The following is a 23,188-nucleotide window of genomic DNA, read 5'->3' on the forward strand; positions in this document are numbered from 1 at the left end:
CAACTGGTGAAAGGACAAGTTCTATAGGGTCAATTTGAAGGGTTTAGTCATCTAGAGAAAACTGTTTACAAGTCCTGCAATTATTGGCAGCAGAAGTGTAAAAAAGCTACCACCCACCTGAAGAAGACGTTTCGTTTAAAATCTTTTCCTTTGTTTTTGCAAGATAAGGCACGTAAAATGAAACGATGTTGCTTTCTCTGCTGTCTAACACGTCGTGACAACTGTACATTGCCCTCGGTTAAATTTAAACAACGTTCAGATATTAGATTAATAATTTTTTTGTCAATACCATGTTTGAGTGGTGGTTTTGAAGTGCTTTGAACAGAAGATATTGTCTATTTTAATGTAGTTTTTTCAGTGTCAAGATGGCAACTAATAGCCTTTTTACTGATCAGCGGAAGATATACTATAATTCCATTGTCAAAAATGTCTGTGACTACACGCAAGTCCTCGGGTGTATTCTGATTAAGATCCAACAGAATGTAGCCATAGGGTTTATTTTGTTGCCTGACTGTACGCTGAAAGTAGAAATTTTGGAGTAACGATATATATTTGTTGATTGAAAGTTATTAGAGAATTTGAATCACTAAAAAATCTATGGATAATGTAGTAGGTACAGTTGAAACCAAATGTCCTCTTACACTTGTTCTGATGAAACAGATTGTGTAGAACTAGGGTTATGGAAATCTTTTCATGATGCGAGCGAACAGTAAAGAGTTTTAGCATATCCTGAGACCATTGTTCAATAGATTCAGCTATATCATCAATAATCAGCCAAGAGTTGGCTCTATCCTATTGATTAATTAAAAAAAACTTTTTCCATAAAATAAGTTTTTCAAAGAAAAGTAAAGAACTCCATTAAAAAAAAAATGAGCAAAAATAAAATCAAATAATCTACCAAGCGTGAAACTATCACAAATCAGCATCGATAAATAAATGAAAACCAAAATGAACAGAAATTACAATAAATAACCGTGTCAAACTCAAAACGAACAGAAATTAACGTAAGTTGGGCGCAAAACCCCTATGCCTTCCCAAGGCTAGGACATAATTTACACTTTACTGAAAAAATATAAATGTTTTTACTTTTAAAAATTTAATAAATCAAATAATAAAACATTTTGATTACTAAATATCAGTATATGTATATTAAACTGACAATGCACGTTCATTTGTATTTTTTCAGTAAAGTGTGAATCTCCAATCGAATGAGCTTTTTTTGAAGTTTCTACGACAACACCTTCTATAAAACCCTTATATGCCCCCAGGGCATAACTTAAAACCCTAGCCCTGAGGGCTCTGGGGGAATATCCTCCTCAAAAATATATTTTTTATATTCAAATCAACTACGCTGAACAAAATGGCTATCTCAAAATTCTGATTGGATGTTTTAGGAGGAATGATGGGCGGGGACGGGGGCTAGTTGCCCTCCAATCACTTGCAAATATTAAAAAGGGCACTAGGACTTTGAATTTCCAATCCAATGAGCCCTTTTAGAAGTTTCTAAGACAACTCCTTCTATAAAAACCTTATATGCCCCAAGGGCATAACTTAAAACTCTTGTCCTGAGGGTTTTTGGGGAGTGTCCTCCTAAAAAAAAATTTCTATCAGGAAATCAACTACGCTGAACAAAATGGTTATCTCAAAGTTTTTATTGGATGTGTTTGGGGGAATAATGGGCGCAGGGCGGGGGCTAGTTGCCCTCCAATCACTTTTGACTATTAAAAAGGGCACTAGCTCTTTAATTTCCAATAAAATGAGCCCCCTTTTGAAGTTTATACGACAACGCCTTCTATAAGAAATCTTATATACCCTCAGGGCATAACTTAAAACCCTTGCCCCGAGGGTTGTGGGGGAGAGTCCTCCTCAAAAACATATTTTCTATGTGGAAATCAACTACGCTGAACAAAATGATTATCTCAAAGTTTTGATTGGATGGGTTTGGGGGAATGATTGGCGGTGGGGGGGGGGGCGAGTTGCCCTCCAGTCCCTTTCGACTATTAAAAAGGGCACTAGCCCTTTGAATTTCCAATCAAATGAGCCTGTTTTGAAGGTTTTACGACAGAAAAGAAACAGAGGTGGAACCCCAACACCTCTCCCGTAAGATAAATGAACACCCGTGCGCCACGCTGGTCCACCCTTACAAATATAACACTTAACTTCAACTTTACGAAATCCCTTTGTCTTCTTTCTTCCACCAGGGCCTGTACTTCCACTGCTTGGCTCAGAATCTGTCGTTATCCATACGTCTCTACCGTAGAACCACCATGGTCTCTATCGTATAGCATCCGCATTAGGTTTTGAAAGTTGAAGTCCCCAAGATTCGTAGAAAATGATCGTGCGCAGCACAATACTCTTTACTAGGTTGCAGCTACTGCTGCAACCATGATACTATCCCAACAAAGAAACCGGAGAGGCAATTCTAAACTGTCATGAAGGACAGGAAGGGAGTGGAGCAGGAGATAGAGCTGCTCCACCAGAGTGTCGGGATAATATGTTATAGTGATGGTTTGTTGTTTGATGGAAAATTGAGGACAGGAGTAGTAATATATCAGAATACTCCTGATATGGACAAGGAGGTAATCAGTTATCACCTGGGAAAATTTGCCACAGTTTTTCAGGCTGAAATGTTTGGAATTGAATGGGCAGCTGGAAGACTGTTGGAAATGCAAAGTACAAGGAAAGATATATATATCTTAACTGACAATCAAGCACGCCTAAAGGCTCTTCAGAATGCAAAGATCCCGCAAAATAGAGAATTGGAATGCTACGAAGCGCTCGATTGCGTTGCATCCAAAGGAAACCAAATTACCCTGATGTGGGTTCCAGAGTACTCTGGAATAAAGGGTATTGAGAAGGTAGATAAAGCACATAAGACTGAAAAATCACTGATATATTATGTTCCAAAACCTTTCATCCCAATTTCTAGGAGTTGCTGGAAGGCAACAGAAGCCATAACAGAAATTGGAAATTTTGGGAAACATCTTTTTGGAATAGGGAGAGGAGAATTTCCATAATGCCAAAAATGCGAGATTGTCACTGGAGAAACAAGAAGGCATCAGATGGAAGAATGTCTAGCTAGGATTATACACCGGCTTGAGATATTTTACAATGTTATTGTTAAGCTGGAGTACATAGTAAAGGAAACAGAAGTCCGAGAGATGGCAAGGTATAGGGTAAGGGTGGGGAGGCTGAATCCATCATTGCCCCCCCCCCCAACCGTGAATAGAAAATAGTTTTTGAGGTGTAGAGACAACGGGCCTTGAAGGCCTGAGCCTCGACCCACTGACAATGGGTCCACCCCTCCTAATACTAATAACAATAATCACTTTTATTAGTTGACTTGAATCACATAAAGTGCAAATATTAAGTTCATTGTTGCGCTTGAGAAACCAAGAAAAGCAATACAGTACAGACATGACACATTCAATTGTAGCAAAAAGACTGATATTGAACTATCACCCTAAAGTATTTTGGCTTGATCATGGCTGCAGCGATTGCTGGATCCTAGTAAAGAGCGAACAACAGCCCATAGTACCCAAAAATTAAAAAAAAACGTTTTGAAAAAAAAACTGCCCTTTGAAAAAAAACATCCAGTCTGACGCTGACTCAGGAATGTTAACTATTATTTCGGTTTGTCTTAAAAGTAAAAGTTTATTAAGAAAAGAAATTTATGGTCGTTTCGAAAAAAGCCTGAAACCCCTCGAAAATGACGTCAGATCGATCGAAAAGTGTACTACTTCAATCAGCAGGGTCAAAAACCGTATTCACGGAAATTACAGTCCCCTTCCTTGCTCATTGCTCGAAGCTCAAAGCTTATTCAAAGCTTAAAGCTCATTCAAAAGGTGTTTCTCATATGTACGTGGTTTATATAAATTCCACCATCTGCAAGTGCCATATGGCAGGAAAAAAGGCGCTTTTTATCCCATTTCTCAACTGGTGGGGCTAGTGGGCTACCAGAAGATCGTAGATAGATTTTTGATAGCTCATATAAAAAAATTGCTCATATCTACGCTCTTCCTATAAATTCCATCATTTGCAAGTTTCAAATGGAATTAAAAAAGGCACTTTTGGTGCCATGTCTCAGGTGGAAAAGCTGGGGCTGGTGGGCTACCAGAACTTTTTAGGGTACTATTTAATAGGTTATTTGAAAACTTTTACTCACATGTACGTGAATTTTATCAATTCTACCATTAGTAAGTGAGATATAGCCCTGGAAATAACACTTTTGGTGCCACTTCTTAAGTTAAAAATCTTGGAAGTATTAAACCGTATCATTGTAATAATGATGGTTCAAAACTCTTAATTGGACGTTTGCAAGAACACCTCCTTCATATTCCTCCCCCAGGCCCCCTTAATAAGCTACGCAACTAAAGTCCTACAAACACCAATATATTAAATTAGATTATTAGAGGTGTGGTTCTGTTAGTACAGCGCTGGACTTCGAATTAGATACCTTCGATTTTTTCTTTGATTTTTTTTCAATCATGGTTTGTCCCTTCTTATGATTACTTTTCAGATAATTAACTATTTTTACAATTGTGATGCACTCATTTTTTAAAGCATATCCCGGGAAGGCTCATTTTAAACCTATTACTCATATCTACGTGCTTCTTATCAATTTTACTATCCATAAGTGCCATATAGAACTAAAAACAGCCTTTGGTACCACTTCTTAAGTTGAAGAGTTTGGAAGCATAAAACGGTACCATTGCAATATTGAAGGTCCAGAGCCCTTAACTGGACGTTCATAAAAACCCCTCGCGTATACTCCCCCTCTAAGCCCTCTTATTAAGTTCCATAACTCGCCTACTAATCTCAAAAGTAAAAGATTAATGCGAAAACAAAATAACTAAAACTATAAACTTTTCAACTAAAAATCTACCAAAAATTAAGCTTGAATGATCAACAGTTTTTAATTGAACCTTCAAACTTCACTCTGCGATGAAGCTTGTGTGCTAGTTCTAACGGCGGTAATTGAGAGGAAGGGAAGTCCTTTCTAGAGTTCTTTCTGCAGTATTGTCTAGAGGTATCTTAGCACCTCTAGATCGGTGATGATAAGAAATTACATTGAAAAACAAGTTTTCAGCTGAAACCAAAGAGTGACACTAAAACTAAAAGGAACAAAATTTATTCCGTATAAGTAAAAAAAGATCAAGGCGGCGTTGTATCTAAATCAAATTTTAATCAAAAACGAGCAAAAATTAACTTCAAAAAAAAATGTTCCGAGGGAAGTAAAGAGCGAAGTTGAAACTTAAAACGGACAAAAATTATTACTTCACAGCCTATCTATAACATATATCAATGAAACTAGTACAGATAAACCAACTAATTATGTTTCCCTATGTTTCTACGATTATAGAAACCTAGCGCTTTAATGAAAACACAAAAAGTCAAGTATAAAAAACAGGAATATTGGTTTGGGAGTCAAAAGTGAGTATGTAGCCTGACAACAATAGACTAATCCTTAAAGTTTTTTATAGTCTTACACCAGTTGTGACATCAGTGACTTTCAGTATACAGAAATATTGGATTACTTCCCTCGGATTTTTTTTTTTAAATTACTAAATGATGAGCAACAAGACTAGCCCATATAGGATAAACTATAAAGATGAAATATTGTGTTATGGAAAACTCAAAACATGTCTTCCTTCGATTATTTTTACAGGTTTCTGTAATATCCTTGAATTTTAAGTGCGAAAGCCGCTATCGAATTTGCCGAATTAGTTTTCACATATTGTTTTTCACGGCTCGGTTTGGAAACACTGTGAAACTTTGCAAGCAAACTCTTACCTTTAAGATTTTGTAACACGCACACACAAAAAAAAAAAAAAAAAAAAAAATCACTGTCAGGACCAAAATATCTGTCCTACGGGCCAAAATACTAGAATTCATTGCTTTCCTGTGTTTTGATCTCTTTTGTTACAAAAACGGGCATTAGACAATCTATGACTATTGATTTGATACGATCACCCCTTATAAGGACATACGAGTGACCATCCTTTCTTTAAATACCAACGACATGGAAATAAAAACATTTTATGCCACCTGGCTCCATATTATGTCTGTCTATTCATACAGGATTTTTTTTTTAATTTTTTTTTTTTGTGTGTGTGTGTGTGTGTGCGTGTTACAAAATCTTAAAGGTCAGAGTTTGCTTGCAAAGTTTCACAGTGTTTCCAAACCGAGCCGTGAAAAACAATATGTGAAAACTAATTCGGCAAATTCGATAGCGGCTTTCGCACTTAAAATTCAAGGATATTACAGAAACCTGTAAAAATAATCGAAGGAAGACATGTTTTGAGTTTTTCATAACACAATATTTCATCTTTATAGTTTATCCTACATGGGCTAGTCTTGTTGCTCATCATTTAGTAATTTAAAAAAAAAAATCCGAGGGAAGTAATCCAATATTTCTGTATACTGAAAGTCACTGATGTCACAACTGGTGTAAGACTATAAAAAACTTTAAGGATTAGTCTATTGTTGTCAGGCTACATACTCAATTTTGACTCCCAAATCAATATTCTTGTTTTTTATACTTGACTTTTTTGTTTTCAGTAAAGCGCTAGATTTCTTTAATCTTAGAAACATAGGGAAACATAATTAGTTGGTTTATTTGTACTAGTTTTATTGATATATGTTAGATAGGCTGTGAAGTAAAAATTTTTGTCCGTTTTAAGTTTCAACTTCGCACTCTACTTCCCTCGGAACATTTTTTTTTGAAGTTAATTTTTGCTCGTTTTTGATTAAAATTTGATTTAGATACAACGCCGCCTTGATCTTTTTTTACTTATACGGAATAATTTTTGTTCCTTTTAGTTTTAGTGTCACTCTTTGGTTTCAGCTGAAAACTTGTTTTTCAATGTAATTTCTTATCATCACCGATCTAGAGGAGCTAAGCTACCTCTAGGAAATACTGCAGAAAGAACTCTAGAAAGGACTTCCCTTCCTCTCAATTACCGCCGTTAGAACTAGCACACAAGCTTCATCGCAGAGTGAAGTTTGAAGGTTCAATTAAAAACTGTTGATCATTCAAGCTTAATTTTTGGTGGATTTTTAGTTGAAAAGTTTTTAGTTTTAGTTATTTTGTTTTCGCATTAATCTTTTACTTTTGAGATTAGTAGGCGAGTTATGGAACTTAATAAGAGGGCTTAGAGGGGGAGTATACGCGAGGGGTTTTTATGAACGTCCAGTTAAGGGCTCTGGACCTTCAATATTGCAATGGTACCGTTTTATGCTTCCAAACTCTTCAACTTAAGAAGTGGTACCAAAGGCTGTTTTTAGTGCTACATGGCTCTTATGGATAATAAATTTGGTAAAAAGCACATTGATATGAGCAGTAAATTTAAAATTAGCCATCCCGGGATATACTTTAAAAAATTAGTGCACCATATATGCAAAAATAGTGAACTATCTGAGAAGTAATCATAAGAAGGGACAAACCATGATTGAAAAAAAATCCAAGAAGAAATCGAAGGTATCTAATTTGAAGTCCAGCGCTGTACTAACAGAACCACACCTCTAATATTCTAATTTAATATATTGGTGTTTGTAGGACTTTAGTTGCGTAGCTTACTAAGGGGGCCTGGGGGAGGAATATGAGGGAGGTGTTCTTGCAAACGTCCAATTAAGGGTTTTGAACCATAATTATTACAATGATACGGTTTAATACTTCCAAGATTTTTAACTTAAGAAGTGGCACCAAAAGTGTTATTTCCAGGGCTATATCTCACTTACTAATGGTAGAATTGATAAAATTCACGTACATGTGAGTAAAAGTTTTCAAATAACCTATTAAATAGTACCCTAAAAAGTTCTGGTAGCCCACCAGCCCCAGCTTTTCCACCTGAGACATGGCACCAAAAGTGCCGTTTTTAATTCCATTTGAAACTTGCAAATGATGGAATCTATAGGAAGAGCGTAGATATGAGCAATTTTTTTATATGAGCTATCAAAAATCTATCTACGATCTTCTGGTAGCCCACTAGCCCCACCAGTTGAGAAATGGGATAAAAAGCGCCTTTTTTCCTGCCATATGGCACTTGCAGATGGTGGAATTTATATAAACCACGTACATATGAGAAACACCTTTTGAATGAGCTTTAAGCTTTGAATAAGCTTTGAGCTTCGAGCAATGAGCAAGGAAGGGGACTGTAATTTCCGTGAATACGGTTTTTGACCCTGCTGATTGAAGTAGTACACTTTTCGTTTCGATCTGACGTCATTTTCGAGGGGTTTCAGGCTTTTTTCGAAACGACCATAAATTTCTTTTCTTAATAAACTTTTACTTTTAAGACAAACCGAAATAATAGTTAACATTCCTGAGTCAGTGTCAGACTGGATGTTTTTTTTTTCACAAGGCAGTTTTTTTTCAAAACGTGTTTTTTAATTTTTGGGTACTATGGGCTGTTGTTCGCTCTTTACTAGGTTCCAGCAATCGCTGCAGCCATGATCAAGCCAAAATACTTTAGGGTGATAGTTCAATATCAGTCTTTTTGCTACAATTGAATGTGTCATGTCTGTACTGTATTGCTTTTCTTGGTTTCTCAAGCGCAACAATGAACTTAATATTTGCACTTTATGTGATACAAGTCAACTAATAAAAGTGATTATTGTTATTACTATTAGGAGGGGTGGACCCATTGTCAGTGGGTCGAGGCTCAGGCCTTCAAGGCCCGTTGTCTCTACACCTCAAAGACTATTTTCTATTCACGGTTGGGGGGGGGGGGGGCAATGATGGATTCAGCCTCCCCACCCTTACCCTATACCTTTCCATCTCTCGGACTTCTGTTTCCTTTACTATGTACTCCAGCTTAACAATAACATTGTAAAATATCTCAAGCCGGTGTATAATCCTAGCTAGACATTCTTCCATCTGATGCCTTCTTGTTTCTCCAGTGACAATCTCGCATTTTTGGCATTATGGAAATTCTCCTCTCCCTATTCCGAAAAGATATTTCCCGAAATTTCCAATTTCTGTTATGGCTTCTGTTGCCTTCCAGCAACTCCTAGAAATTGGGATGAAAGGTTTTGGAACATTAATATATCAGTGATGTTTCAGTCTTATGTGCTTTATCTACCTTCTCAATACCCTTTATTCCAGAGTACTCTGGAACCCACATCAGGGTAATTTGGTTTCCTTTGGATGCAACGCAATCGAGCGCTTCGTAGCATTCCAATTCTCTATTTTGCGGGATCTTTGCATTCTGAAGAGCCTTTAGGCATGCTTGATTGTCAGTTAAGATACATATATCTTTTCCTGTACTTTGCAGTTCCAACAGTCTTCCAGCTGCCCATTCAATTCCGAAAATTTCAGCCAGAAAAACTGTGGCAAATTTTCCCAGGTGATAAATGATTACCTCCTTGTCCATATCAGGAGTATTGTAATATATTAATACTCCTATCCCCGATTTTCCATCAAACCACGAACCATCACTATAACATATCATCCCATTACTTTGGTGGGGCAGCTCTATCTCCTGCTCCACTCCCTTCCTGTCCTTCATGACAGTTTAGAATTGCCTCTCCGGTTTCTTTGTTGGGATAGTATCATGGTTGCAGCAGTAGCTGCAACCTAGTAAAGAGTATTGTGCTGCGCACGATCATTTTCTACGAATCTTGGGGACTTAAACTTTCAAAACCTAATGTGGATGCTATACGATAGGGACCATGGTGGTTCTACGGTAAAGACGTGTGGATAACGACAGATTCTGAGCCAAGCGGTGGAAGTACAGACACTGGTGGAAGAAAGAAGACAAAGGGATTTTGTAAAGTTGAAGTTAAGTCTTATATTTGTAAGGGTGGACCAGCGTGGCGCACGGGTGTTCATTTATCTTACGGGAGAGGTGTTGGGGTTCCACCTCTGTTTCTTTTCTGTCGTAAAACCTTCAAAACAGGCTCATTTGATTGGAAATTCAAAGGGCTAGTGCCCTTTTTAATAGTCGAAAGGGACGAGAGGGCAACTAGCCCCCCCCCCCCCCACCGCCAATCATTCCCCCAAACCCATCCAATCAAAACTTTGAGATAATCATTTTGTTCAGCGTAGTTGATTTCCACATAGAAAATATGTTTTTGAGGAGGACACTCCCCCACAACCTTCAGAGCAAGGGTTTTAAGTTATGCCCTGGGGGTATATAAGGTTTTTATAGAAGGTGTTGTCGTAGAAACTTCAAAAGGGGTTCAATTTATTAGAACTTAAAGGGCTAGCGCTCTTTTTAATAGTCAAAAGTGATTGGAGGGCAACTAGCCCCCCCCCCCCCTGCGCCCATTATTCCCCCAAACACATCCAATAAAAACTTTGAGATAACCATTTTGTTCAGCGTAGTTGATTTCCTGATAGAAAGTTTTTTTTTTAGGAGGACACTCCCCAAAAACCCTCAGGACAAGAGTTTTAAGTTATGCCCTTGGGGCATATAAGGTTTTTATAGAAGGAGTTGTCTTAGAAACTTCTAAAAGGGCTCATTGGATTGGAAATTCAAAGTCCTAGTGCCCTTTTTAATAGTTGCAAGTGATTGGAGGGCAACTAGCCCCCCTCCCCGCCCATCATTCCTCCAAAAACATCCAATCAGAATTTTGAGATAGCCATTTTGTTCAGCGTAGTTGATTTGAATATAAAAAATATATTTTTGAGGAGGATATTCCCCCAGAGCCCTCAGGGCAAGGGTTTTAAGTTATGCCCTGGAGGCATATAAGGTTTCTATAGAAGGTGTTGTCGTAGAAACTTCAAAATAAGCTCATTCGATTGGAGATTCACACTTTACTGAAAAAATACAAATGAACGTGCATTGTCAGTTTAATATACATATACTGATATTCAGTAATCAAAATGTTTTATTATTTGATTTATTAAATTTTTAAAATTAAAGACATTTATATTTTTTCAGTAAAGTGCAAATTTTGTTCTGGCCTTGGGAAGGCGTAAGGGTTTTGCGCCCAACTTATGTTAATTTCTGCTCGTTTTGAGTTTGACTCGGTTATTTATTGTAATTTCTGTTCATTTTGGGTTTTATTTATTGATCGATGCTGATTTGTGATAGTTTCCCGCTTGGTAGATTATTTGATTTTATTGTTGCTCATTTTTTGTTTAATGGAGTTCTTTACTTTTCTTTGAAAAACTTATTTTATGGAAAAAGTTTTTTTTAATTAATCAATAGGATAGAGCCAACTCTTGGCTGATTATTGATGATATAGCTGAATCTATTGAACAACGGTCTCAGGATATGCTAAAACTCTTTACTGTTCGCTCGCATCATGAACAGATTTCCATAACCCTAGTTCTACACAATCTGTTTCATCAGAACAAGTGTAAGAGGACATTTGGTTTCAACTGTACCTACTACATTATCCATAGATTTTTTAGTGATTCAAGTTCTCTAATAACTTTCAATCAACAAATATATATCGTTACTCCAAAATTTCTACTTTCAGCGTACAGTCAGGCAACAAAATAAACCCTATGGCTACATTCTGTTGGATCTTAATCAGAATACACCCGAGGACTTGCGTGTAGTCACAGACATTTTTGACAATGGACTTATAGTATATCTTCCGCTGATCAGTAAAAAGGCTATTAGTTGCCATCTTGACACTGAAAAAACTACATTAAAATAGACAATATCTTCTGTTCAAAGCACTTCAAAACCACCACTCAAACATGGTATTGACAAAAAAATTATTAATCTAATATCTGAACGTTGTTTAAATTTAACCGAGGGCAATGTACAGTTGTCACGACGTGTTAGACAGCAGAGAAAGCAACATCGTTTCATTTTACGTGCCTTATCTTGCAAAAACAAAGGAAAAGATTTTAAACGAAACGTCTTCTTCAGGTGGGTGGTAGCTTTTTTACACTTCTGCTGCCAATAATTGCAGGACTTGTAAACAGTTTTCTCTAGTTGACTAAACCCTTCAAATTGACCCTATAAAACTTGTCCTTTCACCAGTCGAAGACTTTGAGGACAGTCTAAGCAAATTCATTAATGATGAGAATATTGCTGATGATAAAAAGCTAGTTTTACTTCAATATGCACTTCATCGAGTGGACAAACGTAAACCCTATCGCGAGAGACCATTCAATGTAAGTGATCCCAAAAAGGAAACATCTCTTCAAGATTTTGCTGAGGCTGCTGCTGCTGCTGGAACAAAAGCAACACAATCAAAGCAGAAGGAATTGAATGCAATAGTGTCAATTATTGGAAATCTACTGCCACCCTTGTATCGTGAACAGAATAAAAGACTATTAACATATCTCATGTTGGAAATTGGTGGTCGTCAAGATCACCCCCCCGCCCTGTTCAAGTCGATAGCGCAGGGAAACGAATTATAATTCAAGGAAAAAGTTATAATCTAATTGATTTAATTTATGATATGGTTACAAATCGTAAAGAACTTTTATCATTTGACAATAATCTATACAACTTTTTAAATACATTAAACTTCCCGAAAAGTCTTATTGCCAATAAGTAAATTCTATGGAAATTAAAAAGGAATATAGTACTACTACTAGTTCTCTAACATCAACACCATTTAAAAAAGTAGAAGAAGATTTTAAATCAGTCTTGAAGAATACTAGTACACATAGCAACAGCAGCATCAGCATCGATTTGTTAAGACCGATTGCTAGACAAAAGAGAAGACGTATTGATATAAACTCATCGTCACCACCATCACAACCCTCTAATATGCAAAAGGGTAGCGGTTATTACACTACGTGTTTGCGTTCAAAATGGTTGAAGTTTTGAAACATGTTTATGAAAATATTGGTTAAGTGGGAACTCTAAGTTCCCCCACAACACTTTCTAAAGTCGTCAGTGGCGTCAACACTTTAAAAAATGCAAAAGAGTATCTATAAAAGGAACCAGTTTACACTCTATATTGAAATCATAAGGTTCGTGGCAATAATTATTGACAAACTAAAGCCAAACCTTTTTCCCACTGCATATAATGTAAGCATATATTTTAACTCTAGATGAGATTCAAAGACGTTACAATATACCATACAAATGTATTCTACTTGCAATCAGTGTCTTTAGTCGCTATTCTATTGCCAACAGGGTATTGAAAATTCTCAGGCTATAGAAAGTATTCTTGAACAAGATATTGGACCCCCCCCCCTCCCACTATCACACTATAATTACTCTAAGACATTCTTTTGACATCAACCTATCTCCCCAAAAACACTTCTATGACATTTAAAAAAAAAATTATTTTCAAGTCATCCACTCGGGTTATTCGCAAGCAATACGTCCCGCACTATCACACTATAGTTACTCGAAGACATCCCACTGCCTTCCCCCCATCTCCCTACAAAACACTTTTCAGACATTTCTAGTTAAAGTTTTTATTTCAAGTCATTCACTCGGGTTTTTCGCTAGCAATTCGCCCCACCCACTATCACAATATAACTACTCTAAGACATCCTTCTGACATCAACCCATCCCCCCATGACCACTTTTCAGGCATTTATTTTTAAAAATTTTATTTTCAAGTCATCCACTCGGGTTTTTTGCAAGCAATACGCCCCACACTATCACACTATAACTACTCGAAGACAGCCGGCTGCCATTGCCCTATCTCCCCCCAAAAATATTTTTTCACAGATTGATAGTTAAAAATGTTATTTCAACTCCTCCACTCTGGTTTTTCGCCAGCAATTCGCCCCCCCCACTATCACACTATAACTACATACACCCCAAACTATCACACTATAACTACTCTATGACAGTCGGCTGCCATCGCCCTATCCCACCCCCCCAAAAAAAATTCCCCAAAGATTTCTAATTAAATTTGTTATTTAAACTCATTCATTTGGGTTTTTTGCTAGAAATTCGCCCCCCACTATCACACTATAACTACGCTAAGACACCCCTCTGTCATCGCCCCATCTCCCCCAACATTTTTTGTTTCAAGTCATTCACTCGGGTTTTTTGCTAGCAATTCGCCCTCCACTATCAAACTATAACTACTCTAAAACATCCTTCTGCCATCAACCCATCCCCCCAAGAACACTTTTCAGACATTTATTGTTAAAATTTTTATTTTCAAGTCATCCACTCGGGTTTTTTGCAAGCAATACGCCCCACACTATCACACTATAACTACTCTAAGACAGCCGGCTGCCATAGCCCTATCTCCCCCCAAAAATATATTTTCAGAGATTTCTAGTTAAAAATGTTATTTCAACTCATTCACTCGGGTTTTTCACTAGCAATTCGCCCCCCCTCACTATCACACTATAGCTACATACGCCCCAAACTATCACACTATAACTACTCTATGACAGTCGGCTGCCATCGCCCTATCTCCCGCCAAAAATATTTTTTCAGAGATTTCTAGTTAAAAATTTTATTTCAACTCATTCATTTGGGTTTTTCGCTACCAATTTGCCCCCCACTATCCCACTATAACAACGCTAAAACACCCCTCTGTCATCGCCCCATCTCCCCCAAAACACTTTTCAGACATTTCTAGTTAAAAATTTTATTTCAACTCGTTCATTCGCGTTTTTTCGCGAGCAATTGGGCCCACAGTACAGCACTATAAGTACTCTAAGACACCCCGCTGCCATCACCCCATCCCCCCAAAAACATTTTTCAGACATTTTTTCTTGTTAAAATTTTTTATTTCAAGTCATTCATTTGGGTTTTTCGCAAGCAATTTGTACTACAGTACAGCACTATAACAACTCTAAGACACCCTTCTGCCATCGCCCCATCCCCCCAAAAACACTTTTCAGACATTTCTCGTTAAAAATTTGTTTCAACTCATTCATTCCGGTTTTTCACAAGCAATTCGACCCACAGTAGAGCACTATAGGTACTCTAAGACACCCCCTGACATCACCCCATCCCCCCAAAAATATTTTTTCAGAGATTTATTGTTAAAAATTTTTATTTCAAGTCATTCATTTGGGTTTTTCGCTAGCAATTCGCCCCCCCCCCACTATCACCCTATAACTACTCCAAGACATCCTTCTGCCATCAACCCATCTCTCCAAGAACACTTTTCAGACATTTTTTGTTAAAAATGTTATTTTCAAGTCATCCACTCGGTTTTTTGCAAGCAATACGTCCCCAACTATCACACTATAACTACTCTATGACAGCCGGCTGTCACCGCCCTATCTCTCAACAAAACACTTTTCAGACATTTCTAGTTACAAATTTATTATTTCAAGTCATTCATTCGTGTTTTTATCTAGCTCTGTTTTTTTCCCCTATTATTCAATTAATATCGTTCGTATAGTCCAATTCGCAAATGCTATACCCTTTTTTTCTCCACCTTCATACGATCCAATTCGCAAATGCTATCTACCGACACATTCATAACAAACTAGTCTTGACAAAAGGCAATTGTCCAAAAAAATCAGAAACCACTCTTGATAGCACATACTTCAAAGAAATGGAATAGTGGATAATGCATGGGTGATAGACAGCTTTTCCTACAAAATCATTCCTAAATACGTAATTTGACAATTTCTAGTTTTCGAAAAAAAAAATGTTATGATGAAATTGCGTCAAAAACCCGTCTGTTTGCGTTATATAATTTCAATTATACTCTCAAAACGTGTTTGACCACTTTATAGGTAAAGGTTTGGTCGCTTTTTGCAATATGCACGTCAAACCACACTGTATATTCTTGTGTAATTCCATGTATACTTGAAATTGCGTACACCCTTGCTACTGATAGAGCACCAAAAACAATACTTTTGATGTCACTTCTTAAGTAGAAAACCTTGGAAGTATTAAACGATATCATCATTGTAATAATTATGGTCCAAAACACGTAACTGGAGGTTTACAATAACACCTCTCGTATGTTTCTCTTCCAAGTCCCCTTAATCTACGCAATGAAGGTAAAATCACTAACATAACACATCTCCTTGTTAAAGGTGCAGTTCTGCTGGTGCAGCGTTCAACTTTGAAATAAAATGTTTTGCGTTCGATTCTAGCTTGTATGTTTTTTTTTGTCAAGTACGGTTTTCTCCCTTCTATACGACAATTTTCAGATTGTTTCACTGTTTTTGTAAATGTGATGCACTCATTTTTTGAAGCATGACCTAGGAAGGTATTTGGTCAAGTACTCTGATTCAAAAGGGAATAGAGGTCATCCAGTTCATGGTTTGCAGTTACATTCCGAGTAGATCTCTAAATCCATACCCCAACGAATAACGTAATTTTGTCAAAATTCTGTGGGAGGGGGGGTCAAAGTTTGAGCCAATTTTCCCAAATCAAGTGAAAATGATAGAGAAAACTGAAAAACTAGCCCTATAGTAGTAAAAAAAAGGTAAACATTTACTAAAGAAAACTGACCTGTTTCAGTGGATACTTGAATTATGCAGGCTTATCTTAGTTTTGAGAACATTTTTGGAGAAACTAAATTTCAGCTGGGAGGGGAGGGGGTAAACTGGGGTCTGGAAAAAAACTAAGGTGTGGGAGGGGAAGTTGCTTCCTCTGCCCAATAGCAAATTACACTCCTGACCCCAACCCCCTTCCACTTAGTGGTTGGAGACGTGTTGGCAAGCGGTTTTGAAACCACTCAAAGTTGTATATTAAAAGAAGGATTACTTTATGTTATACGTACTTATTCAAATTATTTAATTGACAATTCCACCGTAATATTCTTTCTATACGTAAGATTGTGCATCCAAAGAGGAAGAAAGACAAATGAAAACAGTTCTGCAGGAGAATTCAGGTAATTCTTCCCAAAATTTTTGAAATGAAAACAAACTTAGGTTTTGATACCATTTATCGTACCAACACAAGAAATGATTTTTTTTTTAAATTTCCATTCATTACTGAGTTATTAGTGTTTTTTTTTATTTAGGGACAGGTCAAATAAATCCCTAAGCCTAAAGGCAAATTTCTGTTGAGCTATCAAAATTTTCGCAAGTATGTCGATATACAAACCTATCCGCTCAGTTAACCTTTTGTGTCAAAGTTACTCGCCTGGAGCTACTTTCTTAAGTGTGACTAGATTCAATTTTTTAAGAGAAAGAATTAAAGACTTATTTCTTCTTTATTAATTTTTTTTACAAAAACAAACTACACTATGTTTCGATTTTTTTTCCCACTCTAAACTTATTTTTTACTTCAATTCTTGTACGGCTTCTTAGTTCAGCTTCTTAATAAGGGTTGAGGTGTCTTATTTCCTCTAGATTGGAGAAGATTAGATATTATATAAGCAAAATAAATTTTCAAATGACACTAAGGACCAACATTGAAACTTGAAACCGACAGAAATTATTCCGTATAAATATTTTTTGTATAAATTATTCCACTGTCTTGTTTCTAAATTAAATTTCTATCAAAAACGAGCATAGGTTAATTTTAAAAATGAAGTTTTCCTAAGGAAAGTAAAGAACGAAGTTGAAACTTAAAGAGAACAAAAATTAATACTTCAAGGCCTATCTAACATATTTCAATAGAACTAATGCAAATAAATCAACTGGTGATATTTTCCTATGTTTGTATGATTACATAAAACTAGCGCTTTACTGAAAACATAAAACAATATAGGAGTTTGGTACGGTAAAGATTGACTGTCGTTTCGGATTTGAAAAGAATGTTTCATGATTTTTTTGTAGATAAGATCAAAGTGAAGGAATGATATTAGCATAAGGGCTGCAAACTCGCTTTAAAATTTGTATCACAACATAAAATCCTCCGTTCATAGAGAGAAATAACTAGATTTCTAGAGTTCATATTACGGTTGATATGTTCTTTATTTTGAATAATACTAGGTGAGATCAAGATGTTACCTGATAGATCTATCCATTACTTTATATGCTGTGTAATGACTTTAAACTTATTATTTTTATGCCTAAGTTTTTAAGATAATTTTAATTGTATACTGAAAGTTGCTGATATCACAGCTCCTGTAGGACTATGAAAAGCGTTATAGATTAGTTCGTTGTTGTGAGGCTACGTATTTACTTTTGATTTCTAAATCAATGTTCTTGTTTTTATACTTGGCTTTTGTGTTTTCACTAAAGTGCTAGTTTTCTGCACTCCAATAAACATTGGGAAATATCTACAGTTGATTTATTTGCATTAGTTTTATTGATATATGTTAAATAGGCTGTGAAGTAATAATTTTTGTTCGTTTTAAGTTTCAACCTCGCTCTTTACTTCCCTCAGATAAACTTAGTTTTTTTTCAATTAATCTACGCCCGTTTTTGATTAAAACTTAATTTACAAAAATACTGTTGGACCTCTTTTATTTATACGGAAAACTGAGTTTTATTTATAGGATTACAGAAGACTAGCGCTTTACTGAAAACACAAAACAATATGGGAGTTTTGGTACGATAAAAGTTAACCTTTTAAGGACACTTTTAACAGAAAGACATTTTTAGATTGTTGCTTTATTTATTTATTTTTTGTTTATTTTGGCATCACTTCTGAACAATGAGCTCAGTTCGATGATTGACTGTCGTTTTGGATATGACCAATTTCATGATTATTTTGTAGACAGATTAGAAGTGTCACTACAGACTCGCTTTAGAATTCGTATCACAACTTAAAATTCTCAGTTTTATAGAGAGAAATAACTGGATTTCCAGAGTTCATATTACGGTTGATATGTTCTTCATTTCGAGTAATACTAGGTGAGACAAAGATTTTACCTGATAAATCAATCCATAATTTTATATGCTGTGTAATGACTTTAAGCTTATTATTTTTGTGGCCTAAGTTTTTAAGATGATTTTAATTGTATACTGAACGTTACTGATATCACAGCTCCTGCGGGACTACGAAAAGTGTTATAGATGAGTTTGCTGTTGTATTTACTTACGACTCCTAAATTAATATTCTTGTTTTTTTTATACGTGACTTTTGTGTTTTCAGTAAAGTGCTAGTTTTCTCTAATCCTAGAAACATAGGGATATATCACCAATTGATTTATTTGCATTAGTTTTATTGATAAAGGTTAGATAGGATGTGATATAATAATTTTTGTTCGTTTTAAATTTCAACTTCGCTCTTTATTTCCCTCGGGAAAACCTTCTTTTTATATACCGCATGCCGTTTTTCACCGCTTGCCGATCATCTCGTTAGTGATCCTGAAAACCGTCTTGGGATCTCCTTTTTTTGCAGCCGTCTCTGCTTCCGCTGCCTTGTTCTCCAGGAAAGTCCTTTTGTCAGATCTCGCACTTTTCTTTACGAGCTTGTCTTTATCCCTATACGCCTGCAGCTTCATCACTGCATCGTTCTGGAACCCTGATGAAATTAAATGTTGTTTCAGAGTTTTTCTTTCATGGATCAAGTTCCAAGTTTTATCAGAGATCCACCGGTCTTTGTGTCTCTTTTTATGTCCAATTACTTCTTTTGCAACATCGTTGAAAGTGTTACTTATGCTACTCCATATAGTGACCACGTCTTTCTCTTCTTCACCATGATGTCTAAGAGCTTCAAACCTGTTGTGGAGACTCAAAAAGAACTTCCTCCTGACTTCTGGTTCAGCAAGCTTATTAGAGTCATGTAGGGGCATCAAGGCGACTGTCTTCTTTTTCGGGGTCTTCGGTTTGAGCGTAATCTTCGATACAGAGACTGTGGTCTGAGCCGGCGTCAGCTCCTCTGAGCGTCCTTACGTCTTGGAGACTTGATCGCCATTTCCTGTTTATAAGAAAGTGGTAAATCTGATTTCCTGTTGTGCTGTCAGAGGAGGTCCAAGTGTACTTGTGGATATTTTTGTGACGAAACTGTGCTCCACCAATCAGGAGATCATTTGTGGAAGCAAAGTCTATAAGTACGACTCCATTTTCATTTCGGTCGTCAAGACCATGTGGGCCAAGCACTTCTGGGCAGTAGGATCTTTTGTTGCCTACTTTGGCGTTGACGTCTCCGGCGAATATAACCATGTCATGATGCAGTGTATCTTGGAGACTGAACTAAAGAGTATCATAGAAACGCTCTTTAACCACCTCTTCAGCATAATTCGTAGGTGCATAACAGGCGACTACAGTCACTTTGATTTGGTTTCCCTGGAACTTGGCAAATATTACTCTATTATTGACAGGAGTCCAGTTAATTAGGGATTTCGCTGTCTTTCGGGACCTTAACATTGCTACTCCTGCTTCTCGTTTCTTTTCGCGTCCCACTGTAGATTATTGTTTAGCCATTATATAGGGTTTCATTGCCGAAACCATTTCATCTCACTTCTGACAGTGCTACTATATCAAGATTATAGACAGCTACTTCTTGAGCTGCCACATTGTCCGTACATTCCAAAAACCAAATCTAAGCGACCGCTTCGTGTCCATAAAACCAGTACGGCGGTGATTCCTTGTTATTTTCATGTGAAGGGTTTTATTCTTCATCCATTTTTGACTCACTGATTGGTTTTGACGGGAGAGGGACGCAAATCCTCTGCCTAACCTTCCTCCTATTTCCAGATTTTGTACTGGCTGCACTTTTGTACAGGCGGAATTAATTCACTTGTTGAATTCACTTGTTTTTAATCTAATATCTTATCGGTTTTCAATTCAGGCCGGAAAACCCCCCTCTCTCCCCCAAGAAAAATTACCCCCAGAAAATTCCCCTCCCCTGGCAGATGTATCCTCTCCGAAAAATGTCCCCACATTTCCCAACAACAAGCACTGTATGTAAACAATGGTGAAATTCTATAACTTATAGCATTTTCCCAAGGGGATTTGTGGGGTCATGTCATCCCAAGAGGCATGATTACTGGACCTTCAAATATGCTAAACAAAATAGCTATCAGTAAATTTTCATTGGATATGTTTTTGCGGAACAAAGGGTCGTCAGAGGTTGGCTAGTTGCTCTCCAATCTTTTTGATCACTTAAAACTGGCACTAGAACTTTTAGTTTCTCTTTGAAATAGCCCTCTCCCAATTTTCTAGAACCATTGGCTTGCTACAACCACCCTTGAGGAAATATATATATATATATATATATATATATATATATATATATATATATATATATATATATATATATATATATATATATATATATATATATATATATATATATATATATATATATATATATATATATATATATATATATATATATATATATATATATATATATATATATATATATATATATAAAAATATATATATATATATATATATATATATATATATATATATATATATATATATATATATATATATATATATATATATATATATATATATATATATATATATATATATATATATATATATATATATATATATATATCTTTATTTGTGAGCAATAATTGTACATATGAATATTTATTCTAATACTTTTCTAATATTTTAATATTGATTAGCTCATTCAGTACTTGTGCTGTTATGAATACTTCAACTGACCTGGATATTATCCCTGTCAAAATGACACTTTTAAATCGCCAACAAGCTCTAGCATAAGAAACCAAATCAGACATCTTTGCATTGAGCTACAGATATTATTCAGGCTAGTCACGTTTATATGCAGAGTACGTGTATCGTTAAGAAAAAGTATTATACAGTTCAAATAAAAGTGTGGTAGCAAGGCCGTATCCAAGGGGGAGTTACCAGGTTAGAACCCCCCCCCCCCAAAAAAAAAAATGTCGGAATCGTAAAAAATAAATAAATGCATATAAACGAATTGTTGGTGCGTATTTAAAATATATTTTTGAATTCCCCCTTCCCGCCCCCTAGAACCCCCCTCCCCCAAACAGAAATCCTGAATACACACTTGTATGATATTACCATAGCTATAATTTGTAAACTCCTTGTAAGTCTTTTCATTTTGCGCTGAAACAAAGCCAGTAATAATGACACGGAAATTGATATAGAACATAAGATCACCAGGTCTATAGGAAAAAACGCAACGATACTTTCGTGTATCCAACTCAAATCGTAAGTAAGCATTGGTTTTATTGGGCAGAAAAGTCAGACCAAAAACATATGGTTTAACGTATAAATTTAGTACATTGAAATTGGATATATTTCATAAACAGACTGAAAGTGAAGACCATCTTCACCTCTACCTAAAATGCTTGACATCCTAGTCTGGTACCTCATGGCTATTGCTAGCTACTGTAACTTGATTATTGTATCCAAGGATGTGTTGAAAGTTTGTTACTAAGTATAGAAAATCACATAAGAATAACTAAATCGAGTTTGGAAGAGTGGAAACAACGGATTTCCGTATTCATTCAACACATTCATTGTCATGGATATAACTGAATAATAGACAACACACTATGTATAAAGCACGTGATAGACCTCTGATATAGCGATCGAAATGGACGCGATCAATTGCACAATAACTGAACAATTGTATAAGCTCAATCAAATTACTACGCAAGAACTTACATTAAGGAATTTAAATATGAAGAATGGTTCATGACTTGTGAATTATTTTTCCTAACAAATTGTAACCAAACTTCCACTTTTAATAAACACTTAAGCAAAAATAAGAGGAAACTTCAATGATGTAAAAAGATGTTTCAATAGTTTTCAAAGTTTAGTTTATCACATGTTGTATCACGTATTATCTCTAAATAACAAACCTAATACTTCCACATTTATAAACCAAATGTTTTCCCTATATATTAGATCGGTTACACCGATGTATAAAAATATAAGTTTTATGGGTCACCAAAACAGACACACTCCTTAAGAATACATAATACATAATCATATTTGTGAATAGACTTTTCATTATGTTCAGACAGATTTTTCATTATGACCATATTCTGGAGACCATATTCTGGAGAAGGACATGTCTTTCTTATACTGAAAATATTTGTAAGATTTGCATTACTGTAAAAGATTGAAGATAGGAGAATCCAAGGTCTTATATTTTTAGAGTGTTGAAAAACTAGAGCGCTTATGAATTAACTGAAAAAAATTCTACAAAACAAGTTTGTCGCAGAAATGTAAAGAACCATGCCTTCTGAAGACCAGAAGATAATATGCTCTTTGCTGAAACCAATCCTTATTTGGAGCTAAATTTTCCTATGTCTCCTAATATTGAAAAAAAAAACATCATAAGCAAGATACTGAACAAAATAACAAATGAATGTGGTTTGACAGTTTAATTTACATATTCGGATATTTATTCCTTATAGTCTTAATAGTTTTTAATTTATAAAGTTAAAAAATTGAAAACTTTTAAAATGTATTTTGTTTTCAGTACAGTGCAAATCATGCTCTGGTCTTCAGAATGCATGGTAGGCGTGA

At 35.9% G+C, this 23,188-nt stretch overlaps 1 protein-coding gene across 1 annotated transcript; it reads left to right on the forward strand.

Moving 5' to 3' along the window:
• Positions 1-2,432: 2,432 nt before the first annotated feature.
• Positions 2,433-3,017, forward strand: LOC148953166 (uncharacterized). The gene has a single exon (XM_089087892.1). The coding sequence runs from the start codon at positions 2,433-2,435 to the stop codon at positions 3,015-3,017; it is 585 nt and encodes a 194-aa protein (XP_088944018.1).
• The last annotated feature ends 20,171 nt before the right edge of the window (positions 3,018-23,188 follow it).

This window comes from Artemia sp. Qi Xiang Cuo, chromosome 4, assembly GCF_049724085.1.
Source record: "Artemia sp. Qi Xiang Cuo chromosome 4, ASM4972408v1, whole genome shotgun sequence".
NCBI lineage: Eukaryota > Metazoa > Arthropoda > Branchiopoda > Anostraca > Artemiidae > Artemia > Artemia sp. Qi Xiang Cuo.

Bases quoted from the DNA above. Each gene is read 5' to 3' on its own strand.
- LOC148953166 (XM_089087892.1), top strand. From the start codon at position 2,433: ATGAAGGACAGGAAGGGAGTGGAGCAGGAGATAGAGCTGCTCCACCAG.